Source organism: Sinohyriopsis cumingii, chromosome 1 (assembly GCF_028554795.1).
Source record: "Sinohyriopsis cumingii isolate HCF-2022 chromosome 1, ASM2855479v2, whole genome shotgun sequence".
Lineage (NCBI taxonomy): Eukaryota > Metazoa > Mollusca > Bivalvia > Unionida > Unionidae > Sinohyriopsis > Sinohyriopsis cumingii.
This window is the reverse complement of record NC_142961.1, coordinates 172249567-172268909: the sequence shown is the minus strand read 5'-3', so window position 1 is coordinate 172268909 and position 19343 is coordinate 172249567. Positions and strand designations below refer to the sequence as shown.

At 36.6% G+C, this 19343-nt stretch overlaps 1 protein-coding gene across 1 annotated transcript in view; it reads right to left on the bottom strand.

The window, feature by feature from the left end:
* The window catches only part of LOC149808389 (poly [ADP-ribose] polymerase 1-like), a 133852-nt gene that overhangs the window by 72112 nt on the left and 42397 nt on the right, over window positions 1–19343 (bottom strand). The window contains exons 10-11 of the mRNA XM_089976571.1: window positions 16978–17097; window positions 11439–11537 (exon numbers count right to left, since the gene is read on the bottom strand). Of these exons, the coding sequence (XP_089832697.1) occupies window positions 11439–11537; window positions 16978–17097 (219 nt within the window). The remainder of the gene's footprint in view (window positions 1–11438; window positions 11538–16977; window positions 17098–19343) is intronic.

The following is a 19343-nucleotide window of genomic DNA, read 5'->3' as shown; positions in this document are numbered from 1 at the left end:
TCCTAGTACAACATAGGAGACAATTTGTGTGGTTCTATTTTCCATTTTTTCTTTTTACCTGGACACAAATAATCAAAACTTAATTTGCATAACAATAAAATCACAGAAAAATGACAGATTATGTAGTATTCTAAGAACACAACCTACATAAACTATCTCCTAAACCTGTGCTGATTTGACCAATTTTACTATGGTCAGATATAAAAAAAATCCTGGCATCAATAATATGCAAGGTCCTTTGCTAATAAAGTCATCCAAAATCTCTGAAAGTTAAGTTTACAAAGCTTTGATTTGTTGTCCACAGAATGACAAGTCTTTCACACAAACTGATTTTGTAACTCACAAGATGCTTTTCTCAAATTTCTTTTTCTGTTTAAAACCACTGGTTTCTAGAACTTTGGTAATAAAAGAGTTTCAAGAGAAAAACCAATATGTAGCATATTATTATTCAAAATTAAAACAACAAATATTAATTGCAAATAAATTACAAGCAATGGCAATGAATACTTAAAATACCATAAAATAATGCACAAAGGTGTTATAACACAACAGATGTGATAACAAATGACAAATGTGAGAACACACGACAGATGTGTTAAACATAACAAATGTGATTACACATGACAAATTTGACAATATATGACAGATGTGATACCACATGACAAATGTGATAACACATGACAGATGTGATAACACATGAAAAATCTGTCAGGCACTTTAATATAGAAAAATTATGGACAATTGAAATGTACTGAAGGTTGGAGGGTGGGGCTAAGCTAATTTTAATTAGGTAATATATACCTGTTTTTATTCCACTGCTACCTCTTTTCCTGGCACTATTCCCCAGTCCATGGTGAAAATTAAGAGCAAGTAAAAGGTCCACCCAGGTATTAAAGAGTGTGAGACTTGTCTGTAGAGCTCAAAATATTTGATAAGCTCCAACATGAAAGTCTGAACCAATGGTGGAGCCCAAGCAAAACTTTAACAAGAGTGGTACTCCAAAGCCCTTAATGGTGAATACCTAACACTCCTTTTCTTCAAAATGAGAAACATCTGCAACTGCTAAAAAAAAGGGAGTACACTGGATTAATGGAGTTTTGACTGCACAAATTACAAAAACTCTCTACTTGGCTTCATGACTCTTGGAGGTTGACTGACTCCCAGTCAGTGTGAAACATCTACAATCTGGCTTGTTCCTGGTGGATAGATCATTCTGATATATTGACATGAGCTAGGCATTTAAATTTAAATGGCATATCTGTGGAATGTTGTAAAGGAGGGATACTCTTTGCTACAACAGCAGATCCCTCCTCTCTGGTAACTCCCTGGGGTGTCCACCAACAGGTCGTCGAAATGGCTCAATCATGCTTGTTCTCACCAATAAGGGCTGGGAAGGGGGGATGGGGCTGGGAAGGGGGATACCAGTCTAAGCACTGATTTCAAAGTCCTTACTGTGAAGACAGGGTTCAGGAAAACCATCTGTTCTGAAATGGTAAAAATTGACTGTACCAGGTAAATCTTTACTACTTACTCATCCATTGTCCGAGTGGATGTAGATTCATACCTTGATAATATATCTGTATTTTCTATCTTATAGCAAGCAGCAAAGTTCAGCACAGTGTAACATTTATAGATTACTTTTGCCTATTTTCTAACTGCCTATCAGTATAAAACATGTTGCCTAGGAAACTGGCTCCATTATGTATGACATAAGATACCCAGCATAAACTTAATAATAAAACTGACCTAAATATTTCATTATCTAGCAAATAACTTCTTGAACATCACTGCATACAAGTCTGCTACTGACTTATCCTACAGATGAAATAGATTATCAGCTACTGATTGATGCAAATACATTCTGTGAGGACTGCCCACCCTTGAAAGACCTGCCAACCCTAACAAGACAACTCTGTGAAGACTGCCCACCATTACCAGACCTGTCAATCCTAACAAGACAACTGTGAGGACTGTCCACCACTGCTAGACCTGCCAACCCTAACAAGACAACTCTGAGTACTGCCCACCATTGCCAGACCTGACAACTCATACAAGACATTTCTGTGAGGACTATCCACCCTTGCCAGACCTGCCAACCCTAACAAGACATTTCTGTGAGGATTGTCCACACTTGCCAGACCTGCCAACCCTAACAAGACAACTCTGAGGACTGCCCACCATTGCCAAACCTGCCAACCCTAACAAGACATTTCTGTGAGGACTGCCCACCATTGCCAGACCTGCCAACCCTAAAAAGACATTTCTGTGATGACTGCCCACCATTGCCAGACCTGCTGACCCTAAAAAAGATATTTATGTGACGACTGTCCACCCCTGCCAACCCTATCAAGACATTTATTTGAGGACTGCCCACCATTGCCAGACCTGTCAACCCTAAAAAGACATTTCTGTGATGACTGCCCACCAGTGTCAGACCTGCCAACCCTAAAGACATTTTTGTGATGACTGTCCACCCTTGCCAGACCTGCCAACAAGGCCATCTGTAAATTAGATCAATTTCAGTAAGAAGAATATAATCTCATGCACTTCTATTGTCTACAAGGAAGTATGCATTCAAAAAGTTTGCAAGTGTAATCAAAACTAATACAGTTGAGGCAAACATTACATTAAACAAAAAGTTTTTAAAATACACTTAGACCTGAATTTCCTCCAGTAGTTTCAGAAATTGCCGTTCCAAACCTCAAGGAGTTCAGAGGCATTTCACTAGAACTCTCAACTTGATGTAATCTTTCATTTCTTCAGTTTCTAGTGGCAATGGCAATTGTATCTCACATCATACTAGTGACAATGGCAATCATCTCACATCATACTAGTGGCAATGGCAGTCATCTCACATCATACTAGTGACAATGGCAATCATATCTCACATCACAAGTGAAATCATTAAGTCCTATAAAGATAACTGCATTTCTTGCTTTTTGAAAAATAATCTTAATATTCCATTTTACATTTCTTTGTTGATTGTTTAAACATTTTAAAAGGCTTACTGTCCCTTTTGTCTTCAAAGTGTTTTTGTTCAATGGATACCATTTCTTGAAATGCCACCAGCACCAGCTTGACCATGTAGGTTTTACATGAAAATTACAGGCTGTGCATAGCCAAGCAATGGGCAAGGAACTGCAGCCAACAACTAGAACCGATCATCTCATAACTTGTGAGGCAAAGTAAACATTAACTCACTTAACAAGGATTCTGAGCAGCAGAGCCACTCTCAATAGGTATTGGGTATGTTGTTATTGTTGTTGTGGAGTTTAATGCCATTTTTCAGCACACGATAGACTATACATGGCGGCCAGTATTAATGGTGGAGGAAGAACCTGGAAAACCCCCAGAAAGAACCACCGACCCATGAGAAGCTACTGGAAAGCTTTCTCACATACCCACATTGGCTGACTCTTACACTCGAACCACGGCAAACAGAGGTGAAATGGCAGTGATCCATAATGAAGAGCTCTTTAGACCACTCAGCCACTCTGGGCAGCCGGTATTGGGTGTGAACAAGCAAGACCTAGGAAGAATCCAAAGTGAGTGTCTCACTGTCTTGGCTACAGTCTCCAGGAGTTCCAGCCAAGACTCCTCACTTAAATGTTGAGATCCCTACTCAAGATGCTCCCGATTCCAGGCCAGGAAAAATATGTGACCAAGTGAACCTTGCAACTACCCAATGAAACCAGAGACTGGACGGGTGATAAAAGGAACTGACCAACCCTTCTGGGCCTTGTCCCAGTTCCTGTGCAATACCCTTTTACTGTAGTTAAATGTGGAACAATAGAAGATTGGTTTTATTTCCCAAAAACATCTCTCAACTGGAGAGTATTCTCAAGTCCTAAGGTTTAGGAGACAGCTCCAGGGACATAAGCTGATAAACTTCATTTATAGCCTTGTCAAAAGTCCCATCTACTACAAGCACAGAACTGAGACAGTGTCACCAACTGGACAGAAGGCACCGACTTGACTTATTACAGTGCACAATGATTCACCATTCACTCTTCTGTCCTTTTTGGCAAAGCAAGACAGGACTGTCTTGTCATTTTGAATGACAATACCTTCTCTGTGGGGAAGAGATGTGGTCTCCCTCCCTTTCTTTCAAAAATGAAGCAGAATGAAGGGAATGGGAGGTCCTAAACCTTGCACTGTCTACTGGCAAATAGAGAAATGGAAAACTCATCCATGGTGCCATGGATGGAAAATGAAATGATTCAGACTCATCATCTGGTGCTGGGAGTCCCTAGACCTGATGGATGATGTACTTTCTCTTGCCCAATGGAGACTGAAAAGAAACAGGGCAAGGATGGGTCTGATCTGATCACTTTCCTTACAGATGGCAGACTGCTCTGCAGAAACTACTGAAACCAGTAACCAGCATCTGAACCCCCCTTAACTCATGCCAGGTGTCTATTACTAGGCCTGACATCTGTCACATGATTTGGTAGCCAGTCACATGATCTGGTACTTGATGCATGGCACCTAAAGGCTTGATCTGGTGCCTAGTCAGAAACCGGTTGAGCCAAGAGCATCACTGAGAAATCCCTATCAGAGAAAATCCACTTTCTAGATCCTTGAGACAAGTAAGCAAAAATATACTACACATCCCTAATGCCAGAAAGGCAGAAGTTTGTTTTAGGGTGTCATTAACTTTCCAGAACTCAGAAGTATCAAGAACTGATGAAAGGAAAATTGTTTTGGCTAGCATGTGCCAATGACACCTAAAATGGAGAGGTGGGCATTTCTGCAAAATCCCATGCTTCAGGACATCAGTCTAAGCACTTGTACTTGCTCCATGCTAAACGGACATCAGTCTAAGCACTTGTACTTGCTCCATGCTAAACAGACATCAGTCTAAGCACTTGTACTTGCTCCATGCTAAACGAACATCAGTCTAAGCGCTTGTACTTGCTCCATGCTAAACGGACATCAGTCTAAGCACTTGTACTTGCTCCATGCTAAACGGACATCAGTCTAAGCACTTGTACTTGCTCCATGCTAAAAGGACATCAATCTAAGCACTTGTACTTGCTCCATGCTAAAAGGACATCAATCTAAGCACTTGTACTTGCTCCATGCTAAACGGACATCAGTCTAAGCACTTGTACTTGGCACTTGTACTTGCTCCATGCTAAAAGGACATCAATCTAAGCACTTGTACTTGCTCCATGCTAAACGGACATCAGTCTAAGCACTTGTACTTGCTCCATGCTAAACAGATGTGGAAGGCCATCATGAAGCAGTTTATCATTGCACTTGTCAACTTGCTGTGAAACTGCAGAAAGGCTCAAAAGAAAATTGCAAAATCAATATAAACTTAAATAATTTTATCAAGGGTAATACCAACCCTAACACCAGTTCCCACAAGAGTACTAAATTATACTATCAAAGCTTAACTAGCATGTGCACCAGAAAAATTCAGTATTTTTATTTGAAAAAATGAAAAGGGATATTGATAATAAACTAAAGCACAAGGATGTATAATAAAAAGGCAGTTACAATACAAAAATGAAGTTATTGAATGAAACAACATTTAGATTAATTAAACTCCGGAGGCCCAGAGATGTCATTTACTAACAAACACCAAGGAAAATATTCTGAATGAATTGAAGTGATTAAGTCACCTGACTGGTGCTGTGTCATATCTGATAATGAAGAAATTTTCACCTTCGATTCAGGACTAGTGACAGGAAATGAGCAAATGATTTAACAGATTACATGTTACTGCTATCAAACTCCATTTGCACCAAACATATCAAACTTGTTTATAAATACTCAATAATTAAAAATGAACTAAAAGTTATAAAAATAATTTTCTACATTTTAGTTATTTTACAAGAAATATGTTCTTATTGGACAAAATCAAAATTAGAAGGATTTTTTTTTTTGCAGACATGTTTTATTACGCAAATAAATTTTGGACCATTTGGAACAACTAACATATGGCCACCACACTGGTAACCAAAGGTCAAATTGGACCTTACATCACTCACATGGCTTACATTTCACAGTTGACCTTTACACAGACATCCAACATCAGCCATCTCCCAAATTTCATATAATATTGAGTTTACCTAATTTACTACATCATGAATAAAATTATTTTTAATTAACATGCACTTTCTCTTGTTCATAATTGAAATCTGTTCATGATGATAAACCCAACAAATCAAAACTAGAGCTTCAAGAATGGTAGATAGCCCAGCCAATCAGATGCAAGATCAATTCATCAATATGCATCAATTTCATTCATTAATGAAACAGTCCAAGATCCTGATGACAGAAGCAATCCTGATGACAGAAGCATATACAGTAAATTTATGCATATATTGCATTCCTGAAAACCTCACCCAAGTCAAACTTAAGAGACTAATCCATTGATCACGAGGGAGCCAAATCTTCATCCCATTTCAAGACAAATATAAAAATGGTGGTTTCTGCTTAGGAACCTATGCAACATGTTTGCAGATATGTACGAATGACGTATGTCTCAGGGTTTATTTCTCTGCTTGGGTGTTAATTCACATAAATGCAAGATGTAGGGAAATTGCATGTGAGTTTAATGTATTCCAATTTTGATCAAAATCTTATCACAATGACATTTGAACAGGTAAAAAACTCAGCCATCTGATGCAAGATTACATAATTAATATTGGTTGATTTGGCTCATTAGGAAATCAATCCAAGACCTTTATCAAATAAGGCAATAATTTCAAGTTTGATCAAATTGGTTAAATATGTAGTAGCACTTTAACATCAGCACAATTGTGGCTGTATGTTACCAACTGATGGTCAATGTAAAAGTAAACTGCAAAAAACTCTAGGCAAATAAACTATTCCAAATAAAAGTAAACATGAACAGCACAATAAAAGGTAACTTTAATGATGTTAATATTCTGTAAAATGTACGCAGAAAGAAAATCCATAAAATATATATATTCCAATCAGAAATATGGCTTCCAGGGTGGTAGCGCACTCAGCCACTCAGATACAAGATGATCTCATTAGTGTGAGTTGATCTCACTCATTACAAAATACATCTGAGATCTTGATAGCATAGGAATACATTCCAAGTTTGATCAAAAATCAGACGAGAATTCTGACCTCCAATATGGTAGTATGGTCAGCCAATATGATGCAAGATTTTTTTATCATGATGTGTGGAATTCAAAACTGGATCAGAAATATAGCTTCCAGAGGAGTAACAATCTCAGCTAATCAGATGCAACATCACCTAATAAGTTTGAATGGATCTCACGCATTATGAGATGTTATTGATACAAGCTTTTTATATACTAAGTTTTACAAGAATTGGACCAGAAATGTGGTAACAAAACTTAATCAATCAGAAGAAAGCTCACCTAATTAATATGCATACATTTTACTAATTATCAAACCATAATGATATAAGCATATATTCCAAGTTCAATCAAAACTGGATCTGAAATATGGCATTCAAATTGGTAACAAGATTAACCAGTCAGGTGCAAGATCATCTCATTAATCTGCATCGATGTTGCTCATTAATGAACTTGTAAAAAACACTGATGACATAAACCCATATCCCAACTGAATCAGATCAAAAATATGGGTTCCAGAGCAACTGTTGGCCAACAGATGCATGGTATATGATAATGCATAGGACCATACCATATGCTGCCTTAACTGCCAATGCATAGGACCATACCATATGCTGCCTTGACTGCCAATGCACATGACCATACCATATGCTGCCATGACTGCCAATGCATAGGACCATAACATATGCTGCCTTGACTGCCAATGCATAGGACCATACCATATGCTGATTTGACTGCCAGTGCATGTGACCATACCATTTGCTGCCTCAACTGTCAATACACAGGACTATATGACAAAATTTCCTTCACTACCAATGCATAGGACAATATCATAAGCTACCTTGACTGCAAATGCATAGGACCATACCATAAGCTGCCTTGACTGCCCATTCATAGGACCACACCATAAGCTACCCCATAATCTACCTTGACTGCAAATGCATAGGACCATACCATAAGCTGCCTTGACTGCCAATTCAAAGGACCACACCATAAGCTGCCTTGACTGCCAATTCATAGGACAACACCATAAGCTGCCTTGACTGCCAAAAAATTCATCACCATAAGCTGCCTTGACTCCCAATTCATAGAACCACACCATAAGCTGCCTTGAAGGCAGGTGAGCTAACAAGTTCAGAAAAACCTATGCATGATCAACCCAAGTGTCAAGTCCTGGGGAAGTCCCCAATCCTAATCCACCAGTGTCCTCCTATATTTAAGAAATCCCATTATTGTGATCATTATAGGGGGACACAGGCACATAAAATTTCCCCCTATATTGAACAAATCCCATTATTTTTATCATTATATGGGGACACAGGTACATAAAATGTTCCCCTATATTTAACAAATCCCATTATTGTTATCATTATAGGGGGGACACATGCACATAAAATGTCCCCCTATATTTAACAAATCCAATTATTTCTATCATTATTGGGAGACACAGGTAATTTTATCACAATAGGGGAACACAGGTACATAAAATGTCCCCCTTGAAGCTCATCCAAGGTGCATTAGTATGTGTGGATGTCACACATAATCAAACTCATGAGAGATTCTGACGACATAAGCATCTAATCCTAGCCTGCTCAAAACTGAATAAAAATTCTGACCTACTGAGTGGAAAAAAGGTCAGCCAATGAGATGCAAAAAATTACCTCATTAATATACACAGATGTAGCACATTATTGAACTCCCAAGATATTATTATATCAGAAAATATTCCCAGTCTAATAAAAATCTAATTAGAAATGCAGACTCTAAACTGGTAACAAACTTTGCCAATCAGATACTAAATGACCACACTGGTATGGTCAGACAGTTTAATTACATACACTCACCCATCCACAGAATCTTGATCAGATACTAAATGACCTTATTGGTATGGTCAGACAGTTTAATTACATACACTCACCCATCCACAGAATCTTGATCAGATACTAAATGACCACACTGGTATGGTCAGACAGTTTAATTACATACACTCACCCATCCACAGAGTCTTGATCAGATACTAAATGACCTTATTGGTATGGTCAGACAGTTTAATTACATACACTCACCCATCCACAGAATCTTGATCAAATACTAAAGACCTCATTGGTATGGTCAGACGGTTTAATTACATACACTCACCCATCCACAGAATCTTGATCAGATACTAAATGACCACATTGGTATGGTCAGACAGTTTAATTACATTCACTCACCCATCCACAGAATCTTGATCAGATACTAAATGACCTCACTGGTATGGTCAGACAGTTTAATTACATACACTCACCCATCCACAGAGTCTTGATCAGATACTAAATGACCTCATTGGTATGGTCAGACAGTTTAATTACATACACTCACCCATCCACAGAATCTTGATCAGATACTAAATGACCACATTGGTATAGTCAGACAGTTTAAATACATACACTCACCCATCCACAGAATCTTGATCAGATACTAAATGACCACATTGGTATGGTCAGACAGTATAATTACATACACTCACCCATCCACAGAATCTTGATCAGATACTAAATGACCACACTGGTATGGTCAGACAGTTTAATTACATACACTCACCCATCTACAGAATCTTGATCAGATACTAAATGACCTTATTGGTATGGTCAGACAGTTTAATTACATACACTCACCCATCCACAGAATCTTGATCAGATACTAAATGACCTCATTGGTATGGTCAGACAGTTTAATTACATACACTCACCCATCCAGAGTCTTGATCAGATACTAAATGACCACACTGGTATGGTCAGACAGTTTAATTACATACACTCACCCATCTACAGAATCTTGATCAGATACTAAATGACCTTATTGGTATGGTCAGACAGTTTAATTACATACACTCACCCATCCACAGAATCTTGATCAGATACTAAATGACCTCATTGGTATGGTCAGACAGTTTAATTACATACACTCACCCATCCACAGAATCTTGATCAGATACTAAATGACCTTATTGGTATAGTCAGACAGTTTAATTACATACACTCACCCATCCACAGAGTCATGATCAGATACTAAATGACCTCATTGGTATAGTCAGTTTAATTACATACACTCACCCATCCACAGAATCTTGATCAGATACTAAATGACCTTATTGGTATAGTCAGACAGTTTAATTACATACACTCACCCATCCACAGAGTCTTCATCAGATACTAAATGACCACATTGGTATGGTCAGACAGTTTAATTACATACACTCACCCATCCACAGAATCTTGATCAGATACTAAATGACCACATTGGTATGGTCAGACAGTTTAATTACATACACTCACCCATCCACAGAATCTTGATCGGATACTAAATGACCTTATTGGTATGGTCAGACAGTTTAATTACATACACTCACCCATCCACAGAATCTTGATCAGATACTAAATGACCTTATTGGTATGGTCAGACAGTTTAATTACATACACTCACCCATCCACAGAATCTTGATCAGATACTAAATGACCTCATTGGTATAGTCAGACAGTTTAATTACATACACTCACCCATCTACAGAATCTTGATCAGATACTAAATGACCTCATTGGTATGGTCAGACAGTTTAATTACATACACTCACCCATCCACAGAATCTTGATCAGATACTAAATGACCTTATTGGTATAGTCAGACAGTTTAATTACATACACTCACCCATCCACAGAGTCTTCATCAGATACTAAATGACCACATTGGTATGGTCAGACAGTTTAATTACATACACTCACCCATCCACAGAATCTTGATCAGATACTAAATGATCACATTGGTATGGTCAGACAGTTTAATTACATACACTCACCCATCCACAGAATCTTGATCAGATACTAAATGACCACATTGGTATAGTCAGACAGTTTAATTACATACACTCACCCATCCACAGAGTCTTGATCAGATACTAAATGACCACATTGGTATGGTCAGACAGTTTAATTACATACACTCACCCATCCACAGAATCTTGATCAGATACTAAATGACCTGATTGGTATGGTCAGACAGTTTAATTACATACACTCACCCATCCACAGAATCTTGATCAGATACTAAATGACCTTATTGGTATGGTCAGACAGTTTAATTACATACACTCACCCATCCACAGAATCTTGATCAGATACTAAATGACCTCACTGGTATAGTCAGACAGTTTAATTACATACACTCACCCATCCACAGAATCTTGATCAGATACTAAATGACCACATTGGTATGGTCAGACAGTTTAATTACATACACTCACCCATCCACAGAATCTTGATCAGATACTAAATGACCTTACTGGTATGGTCAGACAGTTTAATTACATACACTCACCCATCCACAGAATCTTGAGAGGAGCTTACTGGACCTTCACGGCTGGACACCGTCACTGCAGGAAAGTATCTGTCTCTCTTTACATACTTGTAATTTTTCCTGTTGGGAGATGAAGACAAATCAATAACATGGTGGCTAAGAACAAAATATGACTGACCAATTTTCAAGTAAAGTGAAACAATTCAAACTGCACCCCACCCACCCCATGGTATACTGAAATATCATAAGAACGTGTTTTCAAACTCTGTCCTTCTTTATAAGACCATTCCAGTGGCGATGTGGGTTTGAAACCCAGCCAAGTCGTACCAAAGATTTATAAAAATGGTACTAACAGTTGCCCCACTAGGCACTCAGCATTAACAGGTTAGTGTTAGGACTGGTCGGTCTGGTGTCAGGATAATGTGACTGACATCACTATAATCTGCCATACTGCAGACATCGTAGCAATACGACTGAAAAATTGTTAAAGCTACATGAATGTTACTTGGTATAAAAATGATCTACCAAACTTTTTAAAAAAAAATATCTAATATACCAGTATTCATATCCAGGTCTGTGGCCTTCCTTCTGATACTTTGCTGATGGAGATGGACAAAGCAGTACTTTTTTTTGTTTTTCACTTGTGTGTGTGCATGTGTATGTGCACAGAAGTATGTATTTTGCAAACCATAAAGTGTACATTTGATATCCTGTCTTGCATTTATATTTGGTACTATGCATTTGATATCCAGTCTTACATTTATATTTGGTACTATGCAGCTGATATTCAGTCTTAGTTTTATTTGGTTCTATGCAACTGATCTCCAGTCTTACATTTATATTTGGTACTATGCATTTTATATTCCAGTCTTAGTTGTATATAGTACCATGCAGTTGACACAAAATCTGAAATTTTTATTTGGTATAATGCAGTTGATATCGAGTCTTGCAGTTATATTTGGTACTATGCATTTAATATCCAGTCTAACAGTTATAATTGGTACTATGCATTTTAATACATCATTATGACACATGAATTTATAAATGCTGGGGAAGGCTGGCAAATTCTGAACAGGTTACCTCATCTGAATTTTCCAAAAAGCAATGCGTCTGTAAATTAATGTCTCTAAGAGCTAATAGTATGTGAAACAACTGTCATATATTTGAAAATGGGACTGAATTTCACAAACTAAAAGAATGGCTATACTGTTCTAAACAAAGTCAGCCTTTGCACCAAGACTGAAAAGTCACAAATACATTTATATCTGTATGACTTAAACAAATCAGCATTTCTGTTTTAATGTCCTTCATTCAACTGGATTGAATGTGAATGGAATTAATTACATTCATTAAAAATAATTACACAGAAAAAAGGACTCTTTCTGGAAAGGCTCTACAGAAAAGGTATGAGCATTTAATGGTACCTTGGAACAATAATGGCTATGAAGTACCAATTCAAAGAGTGATGTGTGTGATTTAGATTTTTAACGTAGCTTTAACAATTTTTCAGTCATACTGCTGTGATGTCTGCAGTGTGACAGTTTATAGTAATGTCTAGCACTGAGGCACCATGCTGCAGACATGTAGCATGATGTCCCACCCATGATGACACCAGGCCAACCAGTTCTAACACTAACCTCTTAATGCTGAGCGCCAAGCGACACAGCTGTTACTACAATTTATTAAAAAGCCTTTGGCATGAATCAGCTGGGGTTCAAACCTGCAACCTCCCGCATCCAAAGCGGATGCTCTAACCACTAGGCCACTGAAGCGGTCCAATTATAAGTTCTACAAATGTAAATATGACAACTTACAGACAAACTTTGGAAAACACTCTCAAATAACTGCAAACATTAAGTCCTACAAGATAAAAAGGACAACTGTTTAAATTTTGTTAAATGTATATAAAAATATTGAGGGAAACAATTTAAAATCCTTAAAAAAAAAAAAAAGGTCAAATTTTCATGTAAACAATATTTCTTCAGAAAGTTTAAGATTTTCTTGGGTAAAACATCACAAAGTTCTGTAACTGACATCACATTCAAAAATACTTCCGTCTTGCACTGTGCAAGTTAATACACATGATAAGAATAGTCAATAATAATAATAATAATAATAATAATTTCATTGTTGTTGTTATTGCTAAATATCTTCTTGGACTGCACGTTTTTTTTACTACAGTGGTGATTATCTGCTAAGAAATGTATTCCAAGTTCAAGATTGTCAAGTAACTGTACAAGGCTTTCATTCAGCAATATGCTTTATCTTTTGGGAAGTGAATTTCCAAACACAATGGAAGAATGCAAAGTCATAGGCGATGAGACAAAATAGGTAATTTGAACAATAATGACCTCATTTATTATTTAAGTAATAATTTAGGAGTGGGGGGAATCACCTAATCATGCAATACTATTAGCTTAGCTGTTGATGATGCAGGACTTGATTGCTTTGACAATAGTAGATGTTGTGGCAGGCAATTATCAAAAGATTAATTACAAAGGCCTAGAATGCTTATCGACAGAAGCTAATTCATCCAGCAAGACAGGAAATCTTCATTTTTCAAACTAAGGACATAAAATTTCAAAAGCCAACCTGCCAACCCTACCATGACTTTTTCAGTAAGGTAGTCAATATTTCCACCATGTTTGTCAAGTAAAGTACATCACATTATCATGTGCTGTTATTGAAGATTTGCAAAACATGCATTCAACAGTTTAAGTGTTATCTAAAATCCATAAAGAGTAGGCAAACATTATGTTCAACTAAATAGTTTGTAAAGTACACTTAGATCTTAATTACTTCCAATACAGTTTCATAAACTGCAGTTCCAAACCATGATGATCAAAGGATTCTTACTTATTCTCCGAACTTGACATAATTTTTGAATTTCACATGGTGACAACCATCACCTCTCCACAAGACATACTCAAATCAACAGATGAAACAAATATAATTGCCTTTCCTACCTTTTAACATCAAGAATCAAACTATTCCTAAGCTGTTTAAACATTTTGTCTCTATCATCTGCAATAGGGTTTTGTTCATTGGATGCCATTTTTAGAAAATGCAATTTTGACAATGCAAGAGTCTTGCATAAAAAATATGGGCAGTTTATAGCATTTAAGGTACTCTGATTTCCTGATGAACTCCACTGAATCTAATAAGAACACTGGATCATCTGGAACAAACACAAAGCAGCCAGGATCTGGATTTGATCGCAATAATGATATTTTCATCATTGTAGCTATTATTCCTCATGAATATAATTTCCGGGTTACTTCAGTAAGACTTGTGATCAAATTGTAGGAGTTAGAAGGTCTGAAAATGAATGAGTAATAGGATGAATTTGGTAACTACTGCTACTTCGGAATAGTGGAAACTGGTCTAGTTTGGTGTTTGGTGACCACTGCTGCTTTGGAATAGTGGAAAATGGTCAAGTTATGTGTTCATTTTAGTGACATCAAATGTCAATAAACAAAACAGGCCACATTATGCCTGGTATATACTGTAGTCTGAATAACAACTATTAGATACATGCAGTTCAGAAATTCTCAAGCCATTTTCAAATAATTATACAGTAACACCTCTGCATGACCACCCTAGGGACCATTTTAAAGTGGCTGAGTTGAACAGGTGGTCTTAATATGCTGTTATTTATATTTATTTTGTATTTTGTGTTGGCATTTCTCTATGATTATGTCAGGTATATCTATATTATGTAATTGACCTTAGTAAACGAGTTAAGAGATTACTTGACAAGTGACATTTATTTTATAAACAAACATAATACATAGCTAATATTTCTCTATAATTATACATAAACAGATAATTATTAATGGAGGTAAACATGTTTACTTTTATCCGAGGAAATTTGTTTTTTACTTGGAAATTATAGATCTTAACAATTTAAAATGTTCTAGAATAGAAGGTGACCTTCATCCTGGTTCTGTTATTGTGTTGTGGCTTTATATATTAATGTTGTTTATTTCAAAATTATTAATTCCTACCTTAATATCTGAAGTGGAACAAGTCTTGTGTTTAGCTTTCAATCTGGGAGGATTTATTTAAATTATTCACTGGAATTACGAAGTGCTCAATAATACTTATTGGCTAAATCTTTACTCTGAAATTATTATTAATTCATTCAAGAGCAGTTTGGATTGTACCAAAGTGACACATCAAGCCTACTGGCACATTAGCAAATTTAAAGCTACTGACAAATCAGCAGGTAAAAAACGGGAAATATCACCACTGGAATTCATCTGAAACGGAATAAATTTGAACTTGTGATAGAACTTTTTGGACTAATTGGGATTTAAATCACAATACTGAAAGTTTTTTAAATTTTTACTTTGTAGTATATGGAAATGAATTATTTGTTGAATATTTTTTAAATTCTTGGTTTTCACTCTTTTCTGTTACTAAGTCTAAGACAATAGAGTTATAACAATACATGTAAATATATACCAATTTATAAATGGAATCAAAACTACTTGAAACTAATACACAATTGGTTGCAATATGCTAGTGGTCTCAGCAGAATATTGGACTATACATACAAGCATAGGGTTCCATGGTACACTCATTTTGCCTGTTCTCTTACCTTGCATGTAATTTTCAATTGCTGTTGATACAAATATTTTTCTAATTTGCATATAATTTTCAATTCCTTGTGAGAATAGTCATGTACATCCCAATTCAGACATTCACAATGCAAGAAATTACTAGCTACTATGTGAACCAGTATTATAAAGTAGTCACTATTCAAAAAAGGTTAAAGAATTTGTACTGTTGAGTATTGTGGGCCAGATCACAAGTCCAATCCCAGGCAGACAACTGTACTGTTGATTACTGTGGATGAGACCTAGGTTACATCACATGCAGACAGTATTTGTATAGATCAGAATTTTTGTGATGTTGATTATTATCAGCAAGACCAAAGTACATTGGACCGAGCTTAACTGCCCATCTATTTTGGGCAAGTCAACAATATCTGACATTATGAATACAATTTATTTATTATATAACCCAGTTTGTTAACTGATAAACTGTACTTAAACAGCTTGTCCAAAAATTACATGTAAAATGATATCCTTGAAAAGAAATAATTTTCAATACTTTTGTCTTCACTAAGTACTAATGGATAATGTCATGACACCCATTTTATGACATGATGCTATGCAATTGCTTGGGTCCTTGTGTGTAATTAACAACAAACAATATAAAGTGACATGAAACCCATTATATGACATGATGCTATGTAATTGCTTGGGTCCTGTGTGTAATTAACAACACAGGATAGAAAGTGACATGAAAGTCATTATATGACATGATGCTATGTAACTGCTTGGGTCCTGTGTGTAATTAACAACACAATATAAAGTGACATGAAACCCATTATATGACATGATGCTCTGTAACTTTGCAAATTTATTGGGTCCTATGTGTAATTAACATCTCAAAATAAGAGCTTGAAAAAAGAGTAAATTATACGGATCATCTCATGCAATACATTTACATAGGAAAACACAGAAGAGTGTATAACAATAGCTGCACCTACAGAAATTCCACATCGTGATATTCTTTAGGAACTTTAAATGGCATCCTCTTGGGGGTCTTTGTGATATACATGCACTTGGTCCAATCCGTCACATTCCCTGTACATCTGTAACCCTCACTCCTGAAGTTTACAAAAAATAACTGGGTTAGAAAAATTGATAGTGGCACAACGAATCTACCTGAGCAATAAATGGAATACATTATCAACTTCATCCTACATGTGTAATGCCAAACTTGAATGTGCAAAGTCAAACAGAAATTGACAACAGGAAATAAATATTTGATTGTTGATGGGAAATATTGGCTCAAATTATTTTAAATGTTCAAGGAATTAAAGAGATATCAATGAGTTAAGTTTAGGACAAAACATCAGCTGGTTATGGCAAATACTTGCATGAATCCCAAGTGACATGATATAATAAAATAAATTATTCAAATCTGACTGAATTGACAATAGCCTGTGAGATTGAATAACTCAACTTTTGCAGACATAAACCAAGCAAGTTATTTAAAAATATACTCTGATTACCACACGAAAGTGATTATGAATTAAAAAATGACTCTTCAATAATATACACCCAAACATACTGCATTATATGTACCTCCACTACTATGCCAATTTAGACTTCCCAAGTGAAAACAAAAACAGTTTGTTTACAATAAAAGTGATAAAACATCATATGCTTGCCATAACTTAACTCTAATGAGACTAGTCACCCCTAGAATAAAGACCTTGGACCAAATCTTGTAAATTGTCAGTTACTATGGGAATAGTGCACACTCTTCTCGTGATATAACTGCAGGAAAGGTGTCTATATTATGACTGGGTAAGGGCTGTTCCATCAAAAAATAAATGGGACCCCAGGGAAGACATTTTTAAAGTGGAGAACCCACCCATAAATGCAATTTAAAATTTCTTATCATTTTAATATGAACACTGAAATAAAAGTACCCTGGCATATATTTGGTCATTTGGGATGAAAGTCTCTTGGATAGAAACTAGATAATGTACTCCCTCCCATGACAATGAAACGTGTCAGAGATATTGATTTGGGTCAACTTCTCAAAAAGCCATAAGAGAACAATATCTAACTGTGGTGCTGGGGTTTTTGAAGGAGAGATATTTCTCTGCTTTCACTACCTAGAGAAGTCTCTTCTCCCCTAATAGGCTTTTCAGAGAGGTAGGCCTTGTTATCCAAGCAATTCTACAGGTCATATGTTCACACAGGGTTTTCTTTCTTAAGGTTTATTGGATATGAGTCTGGCCATCAGATTGAACAAATACTTGTATAGGAGGAAAAATGACCTGCACATTTTCATTAGGTATTCAGACAGCTGTACTTTCCTCGAAATCTCTGCTCCCAAGTTCAGACAGCTGCTGATCCACATTTCCACTTGAGGGGTACAATCAGGAAAAGCCTGCAATTGGATTTCTTGCCTTCTGAATGATAAATCTGATCCAGATCAAAGAAATGTGTCACGAGGTCAGAGCCTACCATTCCATCTTGTCAAAAGTTAGACATGCGCTGACCAAATCTGTATGGATTCAGCCAGGAATAAATGGACTACCGTGTGTTAAATATTTGATTTTGACAAGACAGCAAAGCCTAACTGAACCTGACTGGGGTGTGGACAACCCAAATGTTGATTTGGCGGCAATGTCACTATCTTAAAAAACCAAGTGAGACAGATCTGTTGGCTTGCCTTAGCCGTTAAATGTGGTATCCCATTGTTAGCGCGCAGGTCAAATACGCACCAGTAAAAGCGCACAGCACACGTCATTACTCTTCAACGAATATCTGCTATGGTCTTCTTCGTATTGTTGCTCTCCGGATCTGGAGCATGGTTATGTTCAGAAAGCACAGGGCTTGTGTTCACTGCGATCACCTTAATTCACCCATTACAATCACGTTTACAGTATCTCCATGTTGCACTGCACGTTTTACTCGGTCTTTTCTATATCGATATCCATCAGTTATTATATGCTCATTCTCCTTCTGTAACTCAGTCTTTTCCATGGTTAGACATGATTTTTAAATTTTTAATTTGGTATTTATAGTTTTCTAGGCTTATACTGCATAAATACGCACCTTGATATTTGCTCAATGAAAATAGTGACTGAAACCAGTACTTTATTTCTACTCAATACTAACAGTATACACACTTTGATGTCCGCTCACTGGAAATAGTGATTCAAACTATTACTTTATTTCTACTCAATATTAAGAGTGTACACACTGATGTCTGCTCACTGGAAATAGTGATTTAAACTATTATTTCTACTCAACATTAAGAGTGTACACACTGATGTCTGCGCACTGGAAACTGATTCAAACTATTAGTTTATTTCAACTCAATATTAAGAGT